This window comes from Salmo salar, chromosome 14, assembly GCF_965601325.2.
Source record: "Salmo salar chromosome 14, fSalSal1, whole genome shotgun sequence".
NCBI lineage: Eukaryota > Metazoa > Chordata > Actinopteri > Salmoniformes > Salmonidae > Salmo > Salmo salar.
In genome coordinates this window covers 71,160,987-71,188,132 of record NC_138304.1, presented here as the reverse complement: position 1 = coordinate 71,188,132, position 27,146 = coordinate 71,160,987, and the positions used below count along the sequence as shown (strand labels likewise).

At 44.8% G+C, this 27,146-nt stretch overlaps 1 protein-coding gene across 2 annotated transcripts; it reads left to right on the top strand.

Moving 5' to 3' along the window:
• The first annotated feature begins 116 nt into the window (after positions 1–116).
• Positions 117–27,146, top strand: LOC106569981 (glutamate receptor ionotropic, kainate 5). 2 transcript variants are annotated; one of them, XM_045694658.2, is made up of 19 exons: positions 117–299; positions 1,212–1,376; positions 2,816–2,913; positions 4,431–4,596; positions 6,106–6,284; positions 7,312–7,365; positions 8,180–8,341; positions 10,606–10,758; positions 12,173–12,277; positions 12,510–12,617; positions 13,323–13,526; positions 15,635–15,748; positions 17,621–17,730; positions 18,023–18,196; positions 19,567–19,732; positions 20,660–20,885; positions 22,345–22,473; positions 24,614–24,735; positions 25,450–27,146. In XM_045694658.2, the coding sequence occupies exons 1-19, from the start codon at positions 191–193 to the stop codon at positions 26,089–26,091; spliced, it is 3,186 nt and encodes a 1,061-aa protein (XP_045550614.1). In that variant the 5' UTR covers positions 117–190; the 3' UTR covers positions 26,092–27,146. The 2 variants fall into 2 exon arrangements, with proteins under 2 accessions (XP_045550614.1, XP_045550613.1); XM_045694657.2 differs by having other exon boundaries at positions 118–299; positions 24,614–24,780.

Genomic DNA, 27,146 nt, shown 5'->3' with positions numbered 1-27,146 from the left:
AGGAAGGAGGCGAGGAGAGAGGACGCGAGGAGTATGCAATTGAGATTCTGCCCTAGTCAGGCAGGTATTATGTAATTTAGCTGTTTATTATGTCATGTAGTTGTATATTGTGTGTTGTAATGAGTCCTCCCGTCCAGCAGGTGGTGGACCAGGCAGCCAGAAGACCATTCTCCATGAGGAGCAGTGGAAGATGCCGGCTCTGCCAGCGCTGCTGCTGTCGATTTACTTCCTCTTCCTGTTGCTGACCATGGCCCCGCTCTCTTTCACCCAGGCTCCCGCCATCTCCTCCATCAGAATGGGTGGGTTTCCACTAGTTACCACAACCACAGAGTCAAAATTGGCTATATCGTAATATTTCAAGAAAACTAAGGTTATGGTTAGGCATACGGTTAGCAGTGTGGTTAAGGTTAGGGTTAGGTTTAAAATCACATTTTAAGAAGATAAATTGTTTAAAAAAATAAGCACGGTTTATGACTTTGTGGCTGTGGTAACTAGTGACGACCGAATGGGGGAGATAGGTATCCCACTGTCATGGCTGATAAGAACAAATACTCCTCAGTGTCTTTACCCACTTTAAAAAGAAATCATATGTCTTGCCGGTTTTATGAATGAGGTTTTAGTTCACCATATGTACCATGAGAGTACACAAAACAATACAGAACAGTAAGCTGCAGTACAGTACATTTTACAGTACAATAGTCTATAAATGTCTCCATGGATACTGTAGGTTAATTGAAGATCAGCAAGATAAGGCTTGGATCAGAGAATGCATCATTCCTCTGTAATTGTAACGTAAACAAGAGTCGTTAACATAAAGACGACACGATAATCGGCTGTGTCAATGGGTTCCTCAACTAATTGGTTAAACCATTTGCATATGTACATTTTGCTGACTTCAACGATGTGATCATCATTCAGTGATCATCCTAAATGTCAGGTGACAGGTCGTCCAATTTCCCCCCTGAATAACCTTTCCTTGAAAATGGCTCTAGTCTGTGTGATTCTCTGTGACGCACCCCCGGTGTCCATGTTGCAGATGGGTTGAATGTTAGTCAAAAGGTTAGCCTTATTGGAACATAGATCAGATAGACTTGTTCTGAAAGGAATGACAAAACACAACAGTGGATTTGAATCCATCCGCCCCCGGGTCTGTTTTTTCATGCTCCTTTATCTTCTCGTCTATCCTTCTATCTCTCTATTTATCCCCCCAGCGGCTATTTTGGACGACCAGTCGGTGTGTGGTCGAGGGGAGCGGCTAGCGCTGGCTCTGGCCAGGGAGAATATCAACAGTGTGTTTGAGGGCCCGTCCAGAGCCCGGGTGGAGGTGGACATCTTCGAGCTGCAGAAGGACTCCCAGTATGAGACCACCGATACCAGTAAGTAGGATCAGTACGAACCAGTATTGTCAAATAGAGCTGGATAGACATTTTATTCACACAAATGTGACCGACGGGTTTCAAACCCAGGTCGAGTAATGTGTACCGCAAGAATGTGTTAGCCCGCTAAGCTAATGTGAATGCTACACTTATTGACAAATCTCACTGGGCACACACTGGTTGAATCAACGTAGTTTCCAAGTCATGTCAATGAAATTACGTTGAACCAACGTGGAATAGAAGTTGAATAGACTTCTGTGCCCAATGGGATATTCCTGGATAGACACTCATACAAATTTGATGGACTGGGTTTGAAACCCAGGTCTTCTGAGTGACACAAGACTGTGTCAGCCCTCTGAGCTAAAGACTAGGCATTATCTCAGAGGAACTAACACACTCATCAAACGAGTTACATCCACATACACCTACACAGTGCAGTGTACCACTGACAGAAGTTATTGTCTCGGAAAAGGACGACTCGATCGAGCTAAGCGTGTATGCGAGATCATTATTTTTCCGAAGGGATAGCTTTTTGTACTCTCACCATCACAAAGGGAGGCAATATGCTTTTACTGCAGTGGGCTAAATCAGGGTCACACAGAGTGTTTCTTGGTAGTCTTAAACAAATCTACTTTGAAACAAAAGTATACACTTCACATATGTTGTTATGGGCTTAACAATAAGAAGACCCCTGTACCATGTCAGATATAGAGTTGAAATGTATTCCATTTTGCGTTTGCATCCCAATATTACACTTTATATACATCACAGAAGACTGAAATATAACCAAACTGTTTGACATAGAAACACTTGATTTTTATTTTATTTTTTACAATGTTTATTAATTATGAGTACGATTAACATTCCACCCATAAGGCCACAAGCTCAGTTGACTGCAGTAAAGGGGCTACGGTAGTGGGTCTTAACAGTTGCTCTTTAAGTAGTGAGTGATCTGCAAGCATGCACGTGCAGACACACACACAACACACACACACACACACACACACACACACACACACACACACACACACACATTGCTTATCTGTCTCGGATCTAGAAGAGCCGCACAGGTTTTTCTGGATAGAATTAGAACACTAATCTCCACTAGACAGAGCGTGGACTCAGATTGCCGTTATGGCTTCAATTAATCAAAAGTGTCTGGCATTGACTCTTAATTTGATATATCATCCAAGAACAGGACACAGACAGAACTGGACCTCGTCCAAGACGTTGACTCTTCCATCTTGCTGGAAAATTCTCCCTCCTTACTAATTCCCCCATCTCTCTCTCCCTCCTTCCTGTCTGTCTCTCTCTCTCTCTTGTCTACCCTTTTCTTTCTATCAACCTATATATCCCACACCATCTCGCTCTCTCTTTCTCTCGCTCCTTCTCTGTCTTTCTCTCTCTCTCTCCTCTCTATCTCCCTCCTCTCTCTCCAGTGTGTCAGATATTGCCGAAGGGGGTGGTCTCTGTGATTGGCCCCGCGTCCAGTCCCGCCTCAGGCTCAACTGTCAGTCACATCTGTGGGGAGAAGGAGGTGAGCTAGCTATGACCTCTAAACCACCTTCACACTGCTCCTCATACTGTATCCCCATACTCCCATAAACCACTACTCCACTACTTGTCTGCTTACCGGATGATTACCGATCATTGAAAGGACTGGATAGGTTTCGGCCATTTTGTTTATAACAATCCTGCTGGGGTCACCAATATGAAAATGTATGCACATAAGTTCTACAAGCCTCTGCTGAATGGCATATATTCTAAGTCCTTTCAGGTCAGTGCACGTGAGGGAGAGGAGACGTGGAAACAGTTCATGTTGGAACACAGCCATCGTCACTTGAGGAAATGTCCTCTCTGATCTCTCTCCCTCGGTCATAGTTCAGTGAACTCTGTAATGAGTTAACTGTGGTTCACTCAGTTTGAACCTGCATGGTCACACTTCGGTCATGCAGAGAATTGACCTGGTTAATACTCCTTCTAGCTACGATAATGAATCACAATCGTATATTCCACGGTTAGATTACGATCTCGATACATCTCTTCGTCGTCTGAATCTGCAACAGGACTGATTATAATAATATAATACGGATGCTGTCAATCATCCGCCAATGGAAATCTCTGTAGACATTTTCACATTAGACTTTATTTCAGTAGGGGGTGAGCAGTATTTCATCCCAGGGGTGAAACATTTCAGACCTAGCCCTTAGCCAGGTTGAGTCAGACAGGGTTTAAAATCTCACCCTAGGGAGAAAATGCAACTGAAAAAACTTGACTGTTTGCCTTGGAGTATAAACCAGTATAAAAACACATTTAGTTTTGTTGCTCTTCAATTGGGTTGAATATGTAAATGTGATGGACAGAGCATGATAATACTGTCCCGGGTAAAATCTTCAATGCTTAAAGGCCCAATGTAGCTGTTTTTATTTTAATATCAAATCATTTCTGGGTAACAATTAACTACCTTACTGTAATAGTTTTCCATTAAAATAGTCAAAAAGAACCATAAATAGCTTTTTAGCAAAAACCATTTTCTCAAGCAAGAATTTTGCTAGGACTTTCTGGGAGTGGTCTGGATGGGGAGGGCTTATGTAATCTGAAAAGTAGCTGTTATTGTCAGAGGTTTGAAACTCTCTTTGTTATATGAACGTATACTGCCTGGTGATGTCACCAGGCAAGCCTATACTCATACTCCACCCATGCAAAACCTGCTGATTAGAAGGTCCTGTGTAGATTGTATTTTCAACCAGCAACTATCAGGAAATAACACTGATCAAATGTTTTCACACTTTTACGGTGTTAGTTTCATCAGCTGGTGTACAAAATGATACAAAACACAGGGAAAACATCATTTTGTCTGTACTCGGCCTTTATATACCACCCGGCCCGTCATCTCCCTTCCTTTACTCTTTTGCTAATTATAATATATTATGTATGATAATAATAATCCATCCTTTACAACACACTCACATAAAAAATGATGAACACTTCCCATGACCGATTCATAATGCCTAAAAGAGCATTTGTAACGCCTTATGTTGCCTGCTGTCTCAGATCCCTCATGTGAAGATAGGCCCGGAGGAGACGCCCAAACTCCCATACCTCCGCTTCGCCTCGGTCAGCCTCTACCCCAGCAACGAGGACCTGAGCCTGGCTATTGGGGCCATCCTCCGCTCCTTCAGCTACCCCACCGCCAGCCTCATCTGCGCCAAGGCAGAGTGTGAGTGTACACCTAAGGGTGTCTGATGCTACATGCATGCTCCTATACTTCCCTACATGTATATTTCTGTACTACAATTCTTCCCTATGTACGCTCTTAGAAAAAAGGTGCTATCTAGAACCTAAAAGGGTTCTTCGGCTGTCCCCATAGGAGAACCATTTTTGGTCCCAAGGTATCCCTTTCCACAGAGGATTCTACATGGAACCCAAAAGGCTTCTACCTGGAACCAAAAAGGGTTCTACCTGGAACCAAAAAGGGTTATCCTATGGGAACAGCCGAAATAACCCTTTTGGAGGGTTCTGTCTCATTTATGCCAAGGCAGAGCGTGGGTGTTGAGCTCGACTGTATTCATGTCCTCCTGTATTTCCTTTACCTCCGTATTTCCATACACAAACTCTCCACGGTTACAGTCTGATCGACGCAAAGGTTGAGCGTGAGTGCAGCGTTTTCTTCAAGGTGTCTGCTCACGTAATCCTTTATTTAGCCTAGAGGGTTATAGCAGTACATAGCTACCCGTTGAGGTTTATGTACTGTGCATATGTTTTGACGCTTTAGGCTTGTCAACGTACAGCCGATGCCCCTGAAACTTCAGCAGAGCAGCAGAATGTATCCTGGGGTCCCCCTGCACACAGAGTGCAGCCGCCCGGCCGGTCCACGCTGTGGATTAGCCCAGTTCCCCTCCAGATTGGATTATGCTTTCCACTTATGAGCTGCCTTTCCACTTGACTGCTCAGGTCTGGGGCCAAGGTCGGGTGTGATCATGCACTGAATGCATCTTTTTACAGGCCGCGCCTCCCTCCCTCTTTATCGATCCCACTGTTTTCCACTTGGTTGGACTGGTATGCGGTCTGTGTAATGTGCCCTCGCAAAATATATATATTTTTTTCTTCTCTCTTCTGTTTAAAATTGTTTTTACAGTCAGCTACATTGCCACTGTATTGGTTTCCCTGTTCACGGTTCAGTTAAATTACAGCCACCCTATGGAGATCTTATTGTTTCAATTATCAAGGTCATGCATGTGATTTTACTAGTCCTGGATACATTCACTCAGTGGTCACTGAATGTTAGAGAAACAGGCAGGAAGTAAAAGTGTACTTGTCATTAATTTAAGAAAAAAGTGAAACAATTTAAAATATTCAAAAACCCTCCTTTGTTACACACCTCACCAAAATATCAGATTAAACATATTGGTTTACAGAGAATGTGAACGTTAACAGCATCCTCTAGGCATTTACTTACCATCTGATTACCTGTTAATTGGCATATATTATGATATATTTACCAAAGTAGTTTTAGAGTTACTACGCAGTATAATATAAAGGGGGAGGGGAACAGAGAAATAAAGAAAAATATAAGTAATCAAAATGGTATCAGTAATCAAAATGAGTTTTGAAACAGCAGTACAGTGCTGTAGTTCTCTGAAATGTTTGGTTGAGGTATCACAACATTTGCGGTTCATCAACACATTCCCAGCCTCTAACTTTGACGCCCCCCGCCTCCACCCTTTAGGCCTGCTGCGATTGGAGGAGCTGGTGCGGCGCTTCCTGATCTCCCGGGAAACGTTGTCTGTCAGGATGCTGGACGAAAGCCTGGACCCCACCCCCTTGCTGAAGGAGATCAGAGACGACAAAGTGGCCACTATCATCATCGACGCCAATGCCTCCATCTCCTACCTCATCCTCCAGAAGGTCAGGACACTCACCAAGCTACAGTTACAAAGACAACTGACAACAGTGTGGTCATCTGTAGCTCAGGTGGTAGAGCAAGGCATAGTGGGTTTGATTCTCAGGGCCGCCCGTATGTAAAATGTATGCCCGCATGACTAAGTTGCTTTGGATAAAAGGCATGCTAAATGGCATGTATTATTATTATAGATTATTAACACTTTATTTGAAGGCTAACTCGATCTACATAAGGACGTCATAACACATGTATAACTCATATATATATATATATAAAACACATGTATAACTCATATATAACACATTTGTAAGCAGTACATAAACATTCCATAAATGGAATCGTGATGTTATTTAGACAATGAATATATCTACTTTTTTAAATTTTATTTCACCTTTATTTAACCAGGTAGGCTAGTTGAGAACAAGTTCTCATTTGCAACTGCGACCTGGCCAAGATAAAGCATTTAATTCGACACATACAACAACACAGAATTACACATGGAATAAACAAAACATACATGCATACATACTTATGAATCTGTGTGAATTATTCATGTGCTATGAAATCTTTATGTAGGTTTGCCTTGCCCAGCTCAACATCATTCTCTGCAGTATAACACATAGTACCATGTATTCTACTGGTGGCATTCTCTGCAGTATAACACATAGTACCATGTATTCTACTCTGTATTGCAGCCAGAAGGTGCATTATGTATGCATGCTTTTAAATGATGTATTATTCTGTTCTGTATTCTACCAGTGGCACAACTACTGTAAGCTATGTAAATGCTACAAGTAGTCTTCATGTAAGCTATGTAAATGCATGTCAACATAGCAGATATGCGCTGTTAACTTTACATAATGTCTCAATAGCAGAGAGGTCACAGTTGTACATGTTATACACCGGCTGATGTGTATAAAGTGAACCAACTTGTTATCTGAATGCCATATGATCAAGTTGTTGCATCACCCACAATGCAGTACAGTTCAGCAGTGTTACCAATGACCCCCTCTTTCCTTTTCCACCCCTCAGGCATCGGAGCTGGGGATGACGTCAGCATTTTACAAGTACATCCTCACCACCATGGTAAGAGCATACCAATCAAAATGCTCCTCCCCTCCCTCTCCGTACCCTACCCACTACCCTCTCTGCTCGTGCCCTGGCCGCCCGGCCTATGGATGGCAATCGCGGCGGATCTCATCTGAAATGCATGATGGGAGTGCGCAGTTTGTCATCATTATTTCCCTGCCCGGCGCATGCCCTTGTGCGAGGTGACTTACATAGCTAATAATATTTCCGACATCATATCCCGTCCCGTCTACAGTGCAGGACATTTTTACCGTGGTACTTACAAGGGCGTGCGCCTCACACCCCTAAGGGCAAAACGGCAGTTCCCCGAAACTTTGGAGAGAGGCCAGAAATCTCTAAATCATCACCCTTTCATTTTCATACAGTGGCTGAATGGCACGCCACTCTACTGTCTGGAACTGGCTCCCTGTCCTGCCTCCCGCTACCAAAACGCAGCCCCTGTATTGTACCATGGTCCTATATCGTACTGATACACTGTGGCCTTACAGTATAAAGTATCACTCTGCTATTGTGAGATGCTGTGTTACACTGTTACCACTGCTGTCCAACTGCAATGATCTTTTTCAGAGCCGCATTTCAAAAATACTTCAAAAGTTTAAAAATAAGAAAAATGGACTTACTTACCCTCTTCTACCCCTATTCCACACTGTTATCTCATACGTCACTGTCGAACAATCATTTCATATAATATACATCACTGGGGAGGGACACCCATTAAAAATAAACAAACTTTTTACCCACCTGTGTGGTTTAGCTAGCTCTCTCTAGAATGTGCACTCCCAAGCCAATCCCTCCCTCTCATGTCAATCAGGACTTTCCCCTGCTGCGATTGGACAACGTGGTGGATGACCAGTCCAACATCGTGGGTTTCTCCATGTTCAACAGCAGCCATCCCTTCTACCTGGAGTTCATCAGGAGTCTCAACCTGTCCTGGAGGGAGGGCTGTGAACTCAGCCCCTACCCCGGCCCAGCGGTGAGAACAGGACACCTTGTATGTGGTTGTACTCATACACTGTTACTGTTAAACATACTCAATCTTTCTCATATACTGTACTCATATACTTTCATATACTGTAATACTCTCCCGCCATATTTACATTCACTGTAATGCATACCTTCTTCAAACACTGTTATATTCTCATTCAATAGTCTTACTGTCACTTGTATACTGATTACTTACTAATACTCATATACATTTTACTCAAATCATTTTGCTCATACAGTGTCGCTTTTATACTGTCACTCATATACTGCTACAGTAACTTACTCATATACTGCTACAGTAACTTACTCATATACTGCTACAGTAACTTACTCATATACTGCTACAGTAACTTACTCATATACTGCTACAGTAACTTACTCATATACTGCTACAGTAACTTACTCATATTATAAGGGCACAAGGCGAGACCCAAATGCAGACACAGGAGGCAGATGTTTGAGCTCCGATATATATTATAACAAAAGGGGTAGGCAAAAGGCAGATTGGGTACAGGCGAGAGTTCATAAACCAGGTCAGTCCAAACAGTACCAGGCGATAGGCAGGCTCGAGGTCAGGACAGGCAGGGGTTCAGTAACCAGGTCAGAGTCCAAACGGTACAAGACGATAGGCGGGCTCAGAGTCAGGACAGGCAAGGGTCAAAACCAAGAGGGCGAGAAAAGAGAGACTGGGAAAAGCAGGAGCTGAGAAACAAAAACGTTGGTTGACTTGACAAACAAGACGAACTGGCACAGGGAGACAGGAAACACAGGGATAATTACACCGGGGATAATAAGTGACACCTGGAGGAGGTGGAGACAATCACAAGGACAGGTGAAACAGATCAGGGCGTGACACATATACTGCTACAGAAACGTACTCATATACTGCTACAGAAACGTACTCATATACTGCTACAGAAACTTACTCATATACTGCTACAGTAACTTACTCATATACTGCTACAGAAACGTACTCATATACTGCTACAGAAACGTACTCATATACTGCTACAGAAACTTACTCATATACTGCTACAGAAACTTACTCATATACTGCTACAGTAACTTACTCATATACTGCTACAGTAACTTACTCATATACTGCTACAGAAACTTACTCATATACTGCTACAGAAACTTACTCATATACTGCAACAGTAACTTACTCATATACTGCAACAGAAACTTACTCATATACTGCTACAGTAACTTACTCATATACTGCTACAGTAACTTACTCATATACTGCTACAGTAACTTACTCATATCGTGTCAGCCAAGTATTTTTCTTGTGTACTCACTACTGCTGTATACTCTCAATACTAACTTATACTGCTCTAGCATTATATATTTTATACTATAACAGTATAATGACATCCAAGTTCACATTCCCTCATACATTCTCACTCATACACTTACTCGTACGTGCAATGCCACACATTTACTCGTACATGTCTAGGTCATGCACAGCAGAGGAAGCTGGTGGTAATAGCTGGAATGGGAGAAACGGAACGGTATCAAACATATGAAAACCACGTTTGACTCCGTTCCATTAATGCCAATCCAGCCATTACAATGAGCCGTTCTCCTATAGCTCCTCCCACCAGCCTCATACACAGACTTTATCACTATTCCTTTTGACACAATCAAACTGACAGTCGAGGTACACAGATTGCCCGGCTGTCACTCACAATCTGTGTGATTCACACTCTGTCCGGTTGACTGATGCCTGACCAGATGTCATTAATGTTCAAGGGATAGTTTGGGATTTTGGCATTGAGGCCCTTTATCTACTTCCCCAGAGTCAGATGGAAGTTGCTAACTAGCGCTAGCACAATTGCTAACTAACATGCTTCCAGTCATTGCGCTAAGGCTAGTTAGCATTGGTTCACAAAACTACCCCCTCACAGCCTTCATACTGGACACAGAGACATAAAAATGGTATCCACGAGTTCATCGGACTCTAGGGAAGTAGATAAAGGGCCTCATTGCCAAAATCCCAATGTATCCCTTTAAGGTTTGATTGAATCACATCGCTTTGGCACAGACCACAGTGCCACCTTGTTGACTGAGAAACATTACATCTATCTCAATGTTTCTGTCTTTCTTTCTCCATCTCTATCCTTATGCCTGCCTCCCTCATCTTTCTCTCTCTACCATTGTGCCTCTCTCCATCTCTCTTTCCTCCCCCCCTATGTCTTTCTTACTCTCTCTCTGAGAACATTAGTATCAACTATTCTCTCTCTCCCACAGCTGTCGTCGGCTCTCATGTTTGATGCGGTGCATGTGGTGGTGGGGGCGGTGCGTGAGCTCAACCGGAGTCAGGAGATTGGAGTGAAGCCACTCAGCTGCACCACTCCTCAGATCTGGCAGCACGGCACCAGCCTGATGAACTACCTGCGCATGGTACCCACACCTGCTCTCTCTTTACTCAATACTGTCCCGATGCTGTCCCAACTATCCCTTTGTAATGTTGTTGTAAGTTTTGTTGACTACAGAAACCTTTAGTTCACCAGTGTGTTTTTTCTTTACTGCATGTTGTCCAAACTAGCCAATTGTGCCACCTGCATATAAGCCAACTCTTTGTTGTCTTGCCCAGGCAACAATGTAACATCGTCCCAATAGGTCCAGTGCTTAGTGGAAATATGCAACATAGCATGGTACATCCACCTGTTACTGAACATTGTCCCAACTAGAGTGGCTAGCTATTTATGCATTTGTCCACGTAGCCAACTCGTTCTCCTGCCAAGGCAACAATGTGATGTTGTTGAATACAGACCAGTCAGGTTCTAATAGCTTCCATGCTTAGCCAAAACATGGCTACCTTTGGTCATGAACTACAGAAGTAACAAGGGTTGCGGGGCAAATCCATTTAAATTCAATGCATTTGCGGGATGAATGGCATTTCAGCTCATAAAATAAAAGTGATATAACTTTGGAATTCATGAAGTGAATCCTGAATTATTGAGCAATTGACTGAGTTGGTTTGGAATTGACCCCAACCCTACCAGTAGGCTAACTAGTGAATAGCACAGCTCCACTTAGCACAACGTTAATGCTTGAAGCACTATCTTATAACCTTCCTGTCGCCTTTGGGGCTTTCGTATGTTGTCACGTATACTACTGCTCTTATTTTGTGGTTGTTGTGGTGTTGATGGTATTCTTCCTATCTTCATTGTAGTGCTCTGCTGGGCAGCACATTTTCTCTCCATCCTCGCTTCCTCCTTCATTCCTCCTCCTATCGGAGTCTGCCATTTCTTATCTTCCACCATCTGTTTCTCCACTCATCTCTCTTCAGTCTCAGACAATGTTTTCTCGCTGTCCGTGCATCATTCCATCATTCGTACACTCTCTTTGGCAGTGGTTCCTCTCCTCTCCCCCCCTCTTTCCCCCGCTCTGTTGTTCCTCGTTTGGGCATCTCTTGTTCTACCTCTCTTTCAGGGTATAATTCATCCTGAGTCTCTCTCTCCATGCTGCACCCTCAGTCTCTCTGCTTGCCTTTTGTTTTAGCCATACATCTCTCTGTCTCTCTCGCCACTTTCAGCCATCTAATATACCGCCGCCAAGCCTAGCTATCGCCTGGTCTGTTTGTCTGGGCTGAATCTCTCCCTCTCTCTTTCTCTCTGTTTCTCTGTCCCTCCCCTCTCTTTCTGTCCAACATTATTTTTCTCTCCATTTGCCACTCTCTCTCTCTGGCTCCTTGAAAGAATACATTTTGTTTTTCTCTCTCTTGCTTCCCCTCTCTCTCTCTCCCTCACTCCCTCTCTGTCTCTCTCTCTGTGTCTCTCCCTCACTCCCTCTCTCTTTCTCTTTCTCTCAGGTGGAGTATGATGGGTTGACCGGCAGGGTGGAGTTCAACAGTAAAGGCCAGAGGACAAACTATACCTTGAGGATCCTGGAGAAGCACCATGGGGGTCATAAAGAGGTCAGGGGGTCAAGGCGTAATGGGCTCAAATGTGACTGGGTCACGGTGGGGTCGGGGTTGAATGTCTATATTTATGAGCTGATTTGACAAGCACTGGAGTTAGATGCACTATACGTATTGACTAATGCATACACATTGACCACGGGTTTACCCCTATTGTCTATCTCTTTCCCTTCGTCCCCCCTCTCCCAATCCATTTTATTTTCCTTTCCTTCGTCATCCCCGTGTACAGATCGGAATCTGGTACTCTAACAACACGCTGGCGATGAACTCCACGTCTCTGGACATCAACATGTCGGAGACGTTGGCTAACAAGACGCTCATCGTCACCACCATATTGGTAAAGACGTTGTGGTTTCGCACATTTGCATTGGTAGATGTGAAACTGTTGGTTTTCTGTTGACCATTTTGGGTTAAAACAAGATGAAGTTTAATTTACCGAGAACAAAAGAAAAGAGTCAGTCAGGGGTACACTAATCATTTAATTGTACGGTAACTTGTAATATCAGTTCTTTACACCTGATCAAGTAAGTACTAAGTAGATGTTAATGTTATTCGTGTCTAATAGGTCCCTTATTGCCGCTTAGTGACAAATCATTTTGCCAGTGACCTATATGCGAGAAATTACAATATATGTAAATGAGGGTATGTGCACACATTCCAAGTGAAGATTCAGCCCTTACTAAATGCTTCAGGACACTGTTCCTTCTTTGAATTATGATGAAGAGATATTCAGCAGCTGTTGGTAGGATGTTTACTTCAAAAATCCATATTACATATAGATTTACATTTTAGTCACTTAGCAGACGTTCTTATTCCAGAGCGACTTACAGTTAGTGCATTCATCTGAGGATTGCTAGGTGAGACAACCACATCTCACAGTCATAGTAATCAAATGTTTTCCTTAATAAGTGGCTATCAACCAAGTCAGTGCTAGTAACAAAAGACAAGAGCGAGTGTATAGATATATATATATATATATATATATATTTCTTTTTAAATCAACATGTTTCGGTAAATGCCTTTTGATTTCCTTCTATTGCAGGAGAACCCGTATGTGATGCATAAGTCCAACTACCAGGAGCTGCAGGGAAACGACCGGTACCAGGGCTTCTGTGTGGACATGTTAAGAGAGCTGTCGGACATGTTGAAGTTCTCCTTCAGGATCAAGCTGGTGGATGACGGGCTGTACGGTGCGCCTGAACCAAACGGTTCCTGGACAGGCATGGTGGGAGAGCTCATCAATAGGGTAAGCACACACATGCACACACTCTCACGCACACACACATGCACACACACTCTCACGCACACACACACACACACACACACACACACACACACACACACACACACACACACACACACACACACACACACACACACACACACATGCACACTCACACACACACAGTCTCACGCACACACACACACACGCACATACTCTCACACACACATGCACACTCACACACACACAAACACCATCTAGACGACTGGCTGTAATGGTGGGTCAATAGCGTGGGTCTTCAATCAGTCAAAGTCAGCCGTAAATAATCACCATGGTAACTAAGGAGAAGCCTGGTTAAAATCCTTGGTCTTGGAGAACTACAGGGATGTCTGGCTTTGCCCCAGCTCTGCACTACAATACCTGATACAGTTCATCTAAGTTGTGATGATTAGTTGATTTATTTCAACAGGTGTTAGTGCTGGGATGGAACACAAATCGTCGTGCTAACCTGTAGCTGTTAGTGGTATAGAACTGGTGGCTTTCAGACCACAGTCAGAGCTAGTGTTTCAACATTCTGTTAACTTTCCCCAAATTCCCTTTTTCCAAAAATCCTGGTTGGAGGATTCCCAGATTTCTTGCTTATTAATTGCAGGAATCTTCCAATCAGGATTTTCTGGAAAACTGGGGAATTTGGGGAAAGTAACCAGAATTTCAAGTCAATGAATCTCAACTCTCCCGTAAATATTCTCTTGCGATAGCAGCTGACGCAGCAAAATATATTGGAATCCGCAAGGCACTCAAAGCTCTTTCAACTGCTCTTGCCGTAACAACAACAGCGTCTACTGTTTCTATTTTGTTTGTGACTGCGAAGGATATTTTGGCCACAACGCCACAGACCCACCCGTTATTTTACCACACTTGCTGTTGCCATAACATCGTTTTGAGCTAATGTTGCCACCACTCAAAACGACAACTGCAATTACTGATGCTATCTGTGTGGCCCTATCTCGACTCCCGTCGACTCCCGATAGTGTCTCATAACGCTGTTACTGATAATGGTAATGATGATGATGATGACGTCTGTAATGACCTTGTGTGAGTGGGGCTGGTGGGGTAGTGGAGCCATGCTTGACCCAACCTACTCGTTAAGAGAATCATCAAATGTCTCTGGCGCACAGACGCGCGCACGCACGCACACCACACACATGCACTCATGTGGAGTGAACATACTCTTGGTGGCACACACGGGGAGAGACACACTAATGGAGCCCTCACACACACACTCACGCACAAGGTTATGTAAATTCCATGAAAACACGCACACTCTCACTTAATTTTTAAATAAGCATCGTTATGCAATAACCACACACACACACACACACACACAAACTAACATTCCCTAAACACTTCATTGAATAACACACTTACCCACCCCCCTCTCTCCCGCTCTTCTCTCCTGCTACTGCCTGATGAAAGTGGGTGAAACTCGTTAATGAGTATGTCCTCATTAATCAATTAATATGTAATTAAGGAACAGAGAGGTGTCTGGGGTCTTGTTTTTGTTGGATCAGCCATGCACTCTATGATGACTCTGTCCTTTATGGTGTTTCCTTCCCCTCTCCTTCCTCTCTACCTCGCTCTTGAAGAATCTTCCCCTCCTCTTACACTACGGAGTCTACACTCACCCCTGCAGAACAAACGTTCTATATGTCAAGACTGCTTTCAAGTTCTCCTCGATAACCCCAATTGACCCCTTTTTTTAATCTGTATCTCTCCATCTCTCTGCTCTCACTTCCTCTTTCTTCGACTCCCCTCTGTCTTATATCTGTCACCCTCTATATTTTTCTCTTTCTCTGTTGTTTTCTCTCTCTTTCTCTGTATTTTCTCTCTCCCTCCCTCTCACTGTCTTTCTTTCTCTCTCTATCTCTCTCTCCCCCTTCTTTCTCTCTATCTCTCTCGCTCTCTCTCCCCCCTTCTCTCTCTCTCTCTCGCTCCCCCCTTCTCTCACTTTCTCACTTCCTCTCTCTCCCCCTTCTCACTCTCTTTATTTCTCTCTCTATTGCTCTCTCTCTCTCCTGTCTCTCTCTCGCGCTCTCTACCCCCCTATCCATCTCCATCCCTCTCTCCTACAGAAAGCAGACTTGGCGGTAGCTGGGTTCACCATCACCTCAGAGAGGGAGAAGGTCATAGATTTCTCCAAACCCTTCATGTCTCTGGGCATCAGCATCCTGTACAGAGTCCATTTGGTAAGATGACCACAGAGACAAATCCATTAAGTTATGATTTATCACTATGGGTAAGGCACTGCCATTGACTACAGATTATGTGTGCTGTACTATGTTGGTGCTTTTCCACTGTGGGAGTTGGTGCTCTTCCCATGTTCTTAGTGTCAGTTCTAGCTATGAAAACGCAATTTCCCCAGTATAACATTTGGTCTGATTTGATAATACCAGAAGGTCTTGGAAAGCCTCAGGCTGGACCTGGGCTGCAGTGGAAAAGGCACCGTTTTGTACATTGTTCGCTATATGGCTTAGTTGTTACTACCTCGGGTAACACTTCATCTGTTTATAGACCATTATAAAATGGCTTGTAAACTGTCTTTCAGCTGTGGATGTATTTAGTAACATTGGCGAGTACAGTGCATAAATCATTTATTATGAGGACACGTAATCATATACAAGTCAATACAATGAATAGGCCTGTATTCAAACATTAGCTTAATGATTATAAACAGTTCATAAGCAGACCTTAAACTAAAGTGTCACCCAACCGTATTCATCCAAAAAGCAATTTTCATATATGGACAACAAACAAGCCACACTACTCTGTAGCAGGGTATCCTTATGGAAATGTGGCGCCGGGCATTTGACTGGCAACATTGTAATTTACCGGAGATTTGAGAAACGTACCTGACCCATATGCATTGTGTGCGTAACCTAATTAGGGCGTCCACCCACGCTGCTCAGAATGACAGAAATCCCTTTTAGATGACGGTAATTCATATTTAACTGAACATGCAAGTCGAGGATGCAACGTGCGCTTCCTTCTTACCAAATTCTGATGGACACTGAAGATGTTCGGGGGAAATGTCCACATTTACTTTTCCTCAGCCAACAACACGAGTAACGAACAGCAAAATCACTAGCCTATGTAAATGTACTATCCCCCATACTAGAAAAGTTGATGTATTCTATTGGTCAGTTGGTCGAGAAAGAAATAGCCTATTCCAAACAGACTCTGGGACGTTGTGGGATGATACATCTCAAATTCATACAACCAGTAAAAAAGAAAGAAAAAAGAAAGTCTGCAACAGATCAGAACGTTTAGCTTTAAATGTTGACCAACTATTATTTATTCACATTATAAGCGCAGCAATGCGCACAAGGCAGTAGGCTACGTGCCCATGTTCGTTCCAAGATGTGTGTAGCGCTGATGAAGCAAGCCTGCCTTCCGTTGCATTTTAACTAGCAGCGCTGGCCTGACCGATTTTCAGCTCATTGGCTCTGTATATGTATGCTATAAGCAAGCGTGTGATTAATACGACGCATAACGAATATACTGTACACATGAGCCAATTTCATTTCACAACAGTATGCAAATGAGCCTATAGACCGATAAGCATGCCCAGTCAAATGCATTTCCATCGACTGGTATGTCCATCAATGAATAGGCTAAAAAGGATCATTTTACAATGTTTTTATTTATTTATTTATAGGCTTTTTTTATAGGCCAAAAGCCGGCTATTACCAGCTAACGGAAACCCAGCTCTGTAGTCTAGTATATTCCATCCCCCAAGGGTTTACAGAGCATTCAGGAAAAACATTATCAATTTAATTACTCAAGCTGTCCTGAGTCATATTCATTAGGCACCAAATGGAAGAAAACAGCAGAAACAGTGAGGGACTACCTGAACTTGTCCAATAAGAAACACTTGTTTTCATCTTCTATTGCAAAACCTTCTGTTACGTTGTGCCCTGGTGGATATGGTCCTGTACTCACATTGCCCAATCTGTAATGAAATCAATGCCAATACTTTGTCCCCTTGTGTTTGAAATCTGAACTGCACCATCTGGTATTGATCTCCGTTAACACCATCTTTGTCTTCATCCTCCAATCAGGGACGGAAGCCAGGTTATTTCTCCTTCCTGGACCCGTTCTCTCCAGCCGTGTGGCTCTTCATGCTGCTGGCCTACCTGGCTGTCAGCTGTGTGCTCTTCCTAGCCGCTAGGTAACTAACTACGCCACATACTGGGCTGGGGGACACCTCAACCTGCATACACTCTAGATAGAGTAGCCTGGTGGCTATGCAGCACGAACAGATCAGGGACCAGATTATACAAAGGTCGCATCTTATATCTAATGTGGCTCTAAATCTCCGTTGCCTCATCTACTTATCTAATAGAGAGGTTATGAAATGCAATTTTGGGGATCCCTTTTCACTCATTTAGAGATGATGCTATTATGTATAAATCATATGTTGAAGACTAAATAGTCCACCCTTCTCGCTGTCCACCTCCCAGGTTGAGTCCCTATGAGTGGTACAACCCTCACCCGTGTCTAATGGGGCGCAAGGACATGCTGGAGAACCAGTACACCCTGGGCAACAGCCTGTGGTTCCCTGTGGGAGGCTTCATGCAGCAGGGCTCTGAGATTATGCCCCGCGCACTGTCCACACGCTGCGTCTCTGGGGTCTGGTGAGTATGTATGGGTTGTGTGGGAGGGAGGTTGCGGGTGGGTGTGGGTGCGTGTGTGTGGCTAGCTACAGTATCAACTTCTGTATTACTTCCTCCTCCACTTTACTCTTCTCCCAAAGCTACTGTTCATCAGATCAACCAGATGGCAGTCATATACTAATGGGAATTATATTATACCGCATTATACAACGGGTGGGTCTAATCCTGGATGCTGATTGGTTAAAACTGCATTCCAGCCGGTGTCTATTCCACAAGTTACCCCCGGCTAAATCTATGACGTTAAAATTCCTATTTACTCTGTTCCATCTGACTGCGGAATCCACTGTCTCATCAGCCCAGCCAGGCAATTTATACACTAGATGTACATGGTAAAATGCATCTAGACATTATCTCCCATTGGTAATGACCTTGTTGTTATAACCTAATTGTGCCAATAAATCCTCCAAACGACGGCTTTTCACTGAAGTATACTCTTAGAAAAAAGGTTTCCAAAAGGGCTATTCGGCTGTCCCCATAGGAGAACCCTTTTTGGTTCCAGGTAGAACCTTTTGGGGTTCCAGGTAGAACCCTTTTGGGTTCCATGTAGAACCCTCTGTGGAAAGGGTTCTACATGGAACCCAAAAGAGTTCTATCTGGAACCAAAAGATTTCTACCTGGAACCAAAAAGGGTTCTTCAAAGGGTTCTCCTATGGGGACAGCCGAAGAACCCTTTTAGGGTATAGATAGAAAAAAATATGCTAAGAGTGTATTTCACCAAACCTCACCACTTTTTACTCTAGTTAGTTAGCTCCATTAACTCTGAATTGTCTTGATACTGCAATGCACTGTTCAGAATAAAACGGTGTTCAACCTAAAGGGTAAAGTAGTAGTTTTTTTGATAATTATGTAGATGCTCAGACAATCAACAAACATTCCATTAGATCAGTGCAACTGGAACTGTTGACATGAAAACAGTTGACAGCACGCTGTGAATGGAAAGATTTCAACAATTTGTCATTTGACCTTTACAAAGATTCAGAACAAGAGCAACACTTTAAGGTGTAATATAATGCGGTGGTGGACTGGACACATATGAAGCCAATTTCTGGACTAGGGTTGCAAAAGTCTGCTAATTTACCCAAGTTACCCAGGTTTTCCAGAAATCCTGGGTGGAAGATTTCAAGAATCAGTCAGGAATAAGGAGTGAATAAACAGGAAATGCAACCATGATTTCTCGAAAACCTGCACATTTTGGGAAAGCTACCGTAATTCTGCAACACTATTCTGGACTAACAACTGGGACCATATAGGTTGCCTTTTTAGCCCAGGAGTAGGCTTAACTTTGCCATAGCGTAACTTGTGTTAATATGCCTGTCCTCTGTCCCTCCCAGGTGGGCGTTCACTCTAATCATCATCTCCTCCTACACGGCCAACCTGGCAGCTTTCCTTACAGTTCAGAGGATGGAGGTGCCCATCGAGTCTCCTGACGACCTGGCTGACCAGACCAACATCCAGTATGGTACCATCCAAGGAGGCTCCACCATGACCTTCTTCATGGTATGGATTGTGTGTGTGTGGGCACCCCAGGTGTATTTGATGGGGGTTACTGTGTATTTGATGGGGGTTCCTGTGTAAATGATGGGGTTCTCCTGTGTAATTGATGGGGGGTTCCTGTGTAATTGATGGGGGTTCCTGTGTATTTGATGGGGGGTCCTGTGTATTTTATGGGGGATTCCTGTGTAATTGATGGGGGGTTCCTGTGTATTTGATGGGGGGTCCTGTGTATTTGATGGGGGTTCCTGTGTATTTGATGGGGGTTCCTGTGTATTTGATGGGGGGTTCCTGTGTATTTAATGGGGGGGTCCTGTGTATTTGATGGGGGGTTCCTGTGTAATTGATGGGGGTTACTGTGTATTTGATGGGGGGGGGGTCCTGTGTATTTGATTGGGGGGTCCTGTGTATTTGATTGGGGGGGGTCCTGTGTATTTGATTGGGGGGGTCCCTGTGTATTTGATGGGGGGGTCCCTGTGTATTTGATGGGGGGGGGGGTCCTGTGTATTTGATGGGGGGGTGTCCTGTGTATTTGATGGGGGGGTCCTGTGTATTTGATGGGGGGGTCCTGTGTATTTGATGGGGGGGTCCTGTGTATTTGATGTGGGTTCCTGTGTATTTGATGGGGGTTTCTGTGTATTTGATAGGGGGTCATGTGTATTTGATGGGGGGGTCCTGTGTATTTGATGGGGGGGTCCTGTGTATTTGATGGGGGGTCCTGTGTATTTGATGGGGGGGTCCTGTGTATTTGATGGGGGGTCCTGTGTATTTGATGTGGGTTCCTGTGTATTTGATGGGGGTTCCTGTGTATTTGATAGGGGGTCATGTGTATTTGGTGGGGGTACGTGTCTTTGAGACGCAATGTATCACAAAAAGTTAGCACTTTCCCCCTTCTTTTCTTGCCATGACAACCTTCAACACACCTATAAACAGAACTCGCGCTACCAGACGTACCAGCGCATGTGGAACTACATGCATTCCAAGCAGCCCAGTGTGTTTGTGAAGAGCACAGAAGAAGGCATCGCCCGCGTGGTCAACTCTAAATACGCCTTCCTGCTGGAGAGCACCATGAACGAGTACCACCGCCGCCTCAACTGTAACCTCACCCAAATAGGAGGTCTGCTCGACACCAAGGGCTACGGCATTGGCATGCCCCTGGGTGAGTGGAGAGTGGGGGGGGAGCGAGAGAGTACTTCACCCAGATAAAGGGCCTGCTTGACACCAAGGGCTACGGTTTTAGACCCTAACCACCAGGTGCTCTCTTCTTATTTGATGCAGTTCCATCTAATTTACCATGTTATTACACCTTGACTTTATCACCCTCCCCCTCGCTGTCTCATTTCATTTTGATGATCAAAATAAATGTAACCTTACATGTTCTTGCTGGAGGCCCACTTTAATATCAAACCCACATGGTTCAGATTGATTCCTGGCTACATATCACAGCCTTGGGGCAAATGACCATATAGGTCACTCTGTTTTAGCCTCCCATCATATCTGCCATCTCTTTCATCTGTTAAGCCCTCGAATCTATCATCAAACAATTCCATTCCATAGAAAAGCATTTTTCCCCCCAAGAATTCCCAGAATTTCCAAACATCAAAGTAGGCCTCAGAGCTATCCGATTTCCCCCAAGGACTTACCAGGGATAACATTTTTCCTCTTTCTTTCATCAACATGCCTTTAAGTTGCCCTCCAGCCCAAAGGTCAGAAATAACACACATCTCATCATCCATCTTTTTTTTTTTTTTAAGCCAGTCGCCATGGCTACAGTTGCTTTTTACTCGGCAGCCTTGATATTACACAAGCAGGTGGTTCTCAACGAAAGACTCAAGGACAGACTTGGATCCTTGTTTTTTAAAATGTGTATATATATATATATATATGTCTTTACTCCAGCTATGTGTGAGCTCTTTCACCTTCCCTATTAGCCGGGGGTGGAACGCTTGGGAACAGAGGTCCCAAAGTCAAAATCTCAGAGGGAACATTTTGACATTTAACATTTTAGGTAGCTTTGTTAGCGGAGATCCATCTGTGAAGTTCCCAGAGTGATTTCCCCAGGTTCCACCCCAGCTAACTAGCCTATTACTGCATATTAACAGTATGTCTGGCTGGCCCACCTTACAACCTCTGACTTGTATGTATAATTGGTATTTGTTGCGTTGACACAACAGCATGGATGTCAACTTCTAAGGTTACAGTTGGCTCACATGTAGTGCAGAGTTCCAATTATACATGGTTCACTCACTCACCCCCTCCCTCTCTTTCTTTCTCCATCACCCTGTTCTCTACTTCTTTGTTAAGCCCTCTTTACTCCCAATCCTGTCTTGCTTCCTCGTTCCGTCTTGATTCGATTCAATTCAATGAACTTTATTGGCATGATAAGTCACTATCTTTTATTGCCAAGCAAGGACACAGGAAGTTAAATCAATAAGAGGACTTGGCAATACACAATGAATAGTAAATACAATTAACAATACAGTAATATTGTTCTCGCTCTCTTTCTCTCCTTCTCTCCCTTGTCTGTCTGTTTCTCTCTCTCCCTCTCTCCATTCCTCCCTCTCTCTGTAACTCTCTCTCTCCTTCCCGCCCTCTACCTCTCTCCACCTCTTCCCCAGGCTCACCGTTTAAAGAGGAGATCACTCTGGGGGTGTTGCAGCTGGCAGAGAACAACAGACTGGAGATCCTGAAGAGGAGGTGGTGGGAGGGGGGGCAGTGCCCCAAGGAGGAGGACCACCGAGCCAAGGGTGGGTACAGCACCACCTGTGCCAGTAGTTTTTATTTTATTTAACCTTTATTTAACCAGGAAGTACCATTGCGGTCAGAATACTTTTTTTATCGCAAAGGGAGACCTGTCAAAGTACCAGCGCTAATGATCAGAGGCCCTATGTATTAAGGGGGCCCTATGACTGCTCATCTAGGATCAGTTTTTCTTTTTTGATCATAATCAATAAGATTACATGGACAGGGAGCACCTGCTCCTAGATCAGCACTCCTACTCTGAGACGCTTGATACATACGACTAGTGGTCTCCAATGAAACACTCGGTAGGACACTAACCCTCACACACCCTCACAACCCAGCATATACCTTGAATGAGGCTAGTAAATATGCAACATTTCCATCCAGAGTGGATCTCCGTCAGGTCCTAGTCTTGGAGGTGCTCTGAAACGTTTATACGGACACCCACATTCATCTTTTTAACGAGCGCCCAGCATTCCCATTTTTAACGAGCGCCCAGCAACTGTCATTTGAACTTTGCCATTAGAATCTATACTTATTGCTGAGATAATGTTCATTTGTTCCAAGCCAGCTGCTATGCAGTCACATTAGAATTGCACGCTACTAATGCACAAAATACAATTTGTACACAATACAATGTGAACATTTCCTCAAGTAGTATTAAGCACTTGTTTCTTAGATACTTATAAAGTCAATGTTTTTTGGTGTCACAGAAGAGTGGACACAAGTGAATTGGTAAATGTAGCCCATTCTATTCCCATCACAATGTCTCACAGCTGGAAATTCCATTTGCTTTAGATATGTGTGTACTTGATCTAATTGTGATTATGTGTGTGTGAATATGTCGGGTTTATTTTGCCTCAACTTTAAAGATGGAATCTGCAGTAGGGGGAAGCGGCGCCACTGTCTGCCCCAGCAGAGGTGACGAGTCTAGCGCAATGTGGGGAAAAAATAATTTGCAGTACATATTCGGCTGTTCTATCGGACATGCAGTGATGTCTGAGAAAAAAAAACTGTGTTCGTTGTTTGCAATAACTTCTTTGTTGTTGTAATATCGCACACAAACTTGCCAGTTTCACCATGAAGGGTTCCAGCATTAAGAACAAACCCCATTTGGAAGATTTATTTAATTACTGCTACGATTACCGCACTTTACCAGGGGGAAATAAGTGTGTGTGTGTGTGTGTGTGTGTGTGTGTGTGTGTGTGTGTGTGTGTGTGTGTGTGTGTGTGTGTGTGTGTGTGTGTGTGTGTGTGTGTGTGTGTGTGTGTGTGTGTGTGTGTGTGTGTGTGTGTGTGTGTGTGTGTGTGTGTGTGTGTGTGTGAGCATATTTTCCTTGCCTGTGTGGTAGACATTTCCCCTTTTCATTTCTGCAGTTTCATTTTCACATCTGCTACCCCTTCTCCCATTCAAAATGCTTAGATAGCTACAAGCAACAGACTGGACGATACAGAAGAAGACAGAGGACGCTAGATGTTGTTTGTGTGTTGCACCTTAGGCAGCCCACACTAGACATAGAGTAGGTTCCCAAATGGTGCCCTATTCCCTATATAGTGCGCTACTTTCAACCAGAGGCCTATGGGTGAATAGGGCACCATTTGGGACGCGGGCACAGTGGTACGAGTTTTGATTGAGTCATCCATTGGACAAATAAGTGCCCTCGGGTTAAAGCCGGAAGACTTGAGCCTTTTTCTGAACACTCGATCTAACAAGGGTACTTGCACAGAGCATCCTTATGAGACATTTTGAAGATAAGAAGCATATGAAACCTTCATGTCGAATATTCTGGCTGAAAAATAGAACGGGAAAAGCCAAAGGTGACTCTTGTGGTCGATTGACTTATTAAGTCAATGAATGCAGACTTGTTGAATTGCACACACACACACACACACACACACACACACACACTCACCACACTCTCTGTAGGGACATTATGCTGCAAGGTTCATCAAGCTTTTCTCCCCCTTAGGCTTTGTATAGAGAGTATTAGAGGGCTCTGATGATCCTGTTGCGGCTATTTCTTTGTGCACATTTGCCTATGTTTCCCATATGTGTGTTCCAGTGTATGGGTCAACACACAGCCCTACCATTACCCCTCTATCCGTGTGTTAGAACTGTGTGTATAATGCATCGTTTCCTCCCCAGGTCTGGGCATGGAGAACATCGGGGGCATCTTCGTGGTGTTGATCTGTGGCCTCATCATCGCCGTTTTCGTGGCCATCATGGAGTTTGTTTGGTCCACCCGCCGCTCGGCAGAGACAGACGAGGTACGCCCTCACTGCTGCCCCGGGCGAAACCACAGAAACCCTCCAGTAGGTTACTATGGCAACACACCTCCCGGTGTGCAGTGCAGTGCAGTGAGTGTTGTGCTTTGGTGTCGACGTGTTGATGTGTACATGGCTGCAAGCAAACAAAGGGTGATGGTCGATGTCTGCGTTTCCATTCTTCTCCTCTTTTTTTCCGCTCTCTAAGCTGTCTGTGATTCAGTACTCTCTCCCCCTCTCTTTCACTCTCTATCCCTCACTCCTCTGTCTCTCTCGCTCTCTGTGTTTGCCATTGTTATTCCGCCTGCTAGTCCTTTGTGTCGTTTTATTTCATTGGTGTCTGGGTAAAACGCTGTTTGTGACTTTCATTTGCTCCTGCTTTATCTCCGCCTGCTGCTCTGTTTGTTTTTGTGATTCCGGTTTCCGTTGTCTCCATCTCTATCTTCATTCTCTATTTGAGATCCTTTTGAATATGTGTCAGTGTCACTGGAGGTAGCTACTCATGAGTCGTATTTCCATTGTCCGGAGGTCACACTGCATTTGTACAGTGCAACAGGTTTAGTTAACCTCCGACGATTTCTCTCGATTTCTCTCGCTCTTTCTCTCCCTCTCACATTCACATTCATCTCCCTATCACTCCTCTCCGTCTCGCTGTCGTTCTCTGTCTCTCTCTCACTCTCTTCCCTCGCTCTAACACTTCTCTTCTCTCTCTCCTAGATGTCAGTGTGTCATGAGATGCTAACCGAGTTCCGCAACGCCATCTCCTGTAAGAAGACCTCACGCTCTCGGCGGCGGCGGCCCTTGGCCAGCACTGGCGGTGTCCTGCGCCACCCCACCCGCCTCCAGCTGGGTGTCCCAAGACCCATCCGCCTAGTCCGCGAGATGCGTCTCAGCAACGGCAAGCTCTACAGTGGCTCGGGCCCCCTGACAGGCGGAGGGGGAGCAGCAGGGGGGGCGTGCGGGGCCGTAGGAGGGGGGCCCTCAGACATGGGCCTGGGGCCACAGCACCTCCTGGAGGACCATCTGGGCGCCAACACTACGCCGCCCCCTCCCCCGCCCGCCGCGGCCACGGCGCCACCCTCCCGGAGCTGTGCCCACGTGCGGATCTGCCAGGAGTGCCGGCGCATCCAGAACCTGAGGTCGGCATCGTCCTTCTCACGCATCCCGCCCCACCTTGGCCCACAGTCTTCCCTGTCCCTGCCCCGCCTCCCGCCACCCCCGCCCCCCTCCTCCACCGACAGCGATGGGGGTGGCTGCAGCACAGTGAGCCCCAGGCGGCCCAAGCCCACGCCCCCTCCGCGGCCCTTACCCCCGGCCAAGACGTCCACCACAGACCTGCTGCTCGGGAAACAAGACTGAGGAGGAACGGAGGGGTCAGACGTGATAAGAGTCGAGGGTTAAAAGTCGAAGGTCAGGGTATTTGCAGAGAAACGCGTAAAACGAGGAGCGGAGGGGGCGGTGAGCTTGTAGCGCATTGACACGGCAGGATCAAACCACTCTGACCCGTTTGAGGGGGTGGCGAAGGGTTCATTCTCCAGATAACGACCCAGTCAACACAGTCCTCTTAAACCAGGGGTCGTGCTAAAACAGGAGACTGGTTCAAACTGGACTAGACGGTATATTCAGACACTGAGAGACATCAGGAGAGGCCTTCATGTTGCTCCCTCGCTAGTCTATGCTCTTCTGCCACAGCTCCAAGTCTGTAGTGAGACAGGCATGTTAAACCAACCCATGGTCTCCACTTTGATCTGCTATGCCACAGGCTGTCTATGGAGTAGAAAATAACTTTTGACCACACACGGCCGTTAGCTGCCTACGGTGTATTGAGAGACCATGTGGTGACCGTTCCACAGTATGCATAGACGTGTTCAAGCTGCCTGGTTTGGCTTTTGACCCCTCACTCTTTCACTTGGATCTGGTGGGAGGACTTGACCTATCCCACAAGCGCTGGAGAGGTTCAGGGGACCAGAGACTTAACACGCAGACACACGTACACAGAAACTCTTGCGCTTAGAGAAGTTGGTTCTCACAAAAAGATGCAGATTTTTCCCCAGAGCTGCTGCAAGAGCTTGAACTTTGGAATTCTGGGACATGTAAAACCAGACGATGAAGGAAAAAAAAAGAAGCTTTCTCTGAGTGTAACTCGCCTAATTTATTTTCTATCTTTCTTTCGTTATATATTTGTATTGTCGTCATTGGTTTCTTGGTCACTGTGTAGTTATTGACTCATGTTTTTGGTTTGTCATTAAAGATCCTTGAGAAGCCAATGTGGAGATCATGACCAAATGAGATCGCTTTCCCACCAATCACAAGCCCGGGAACAAAATTCAAAGGTCAACATCTGAAACATACATTGACAGTACGCCCCAGATCAAATGATTAAATATTACAGTCCATGTTGGCTTGTTACAGTA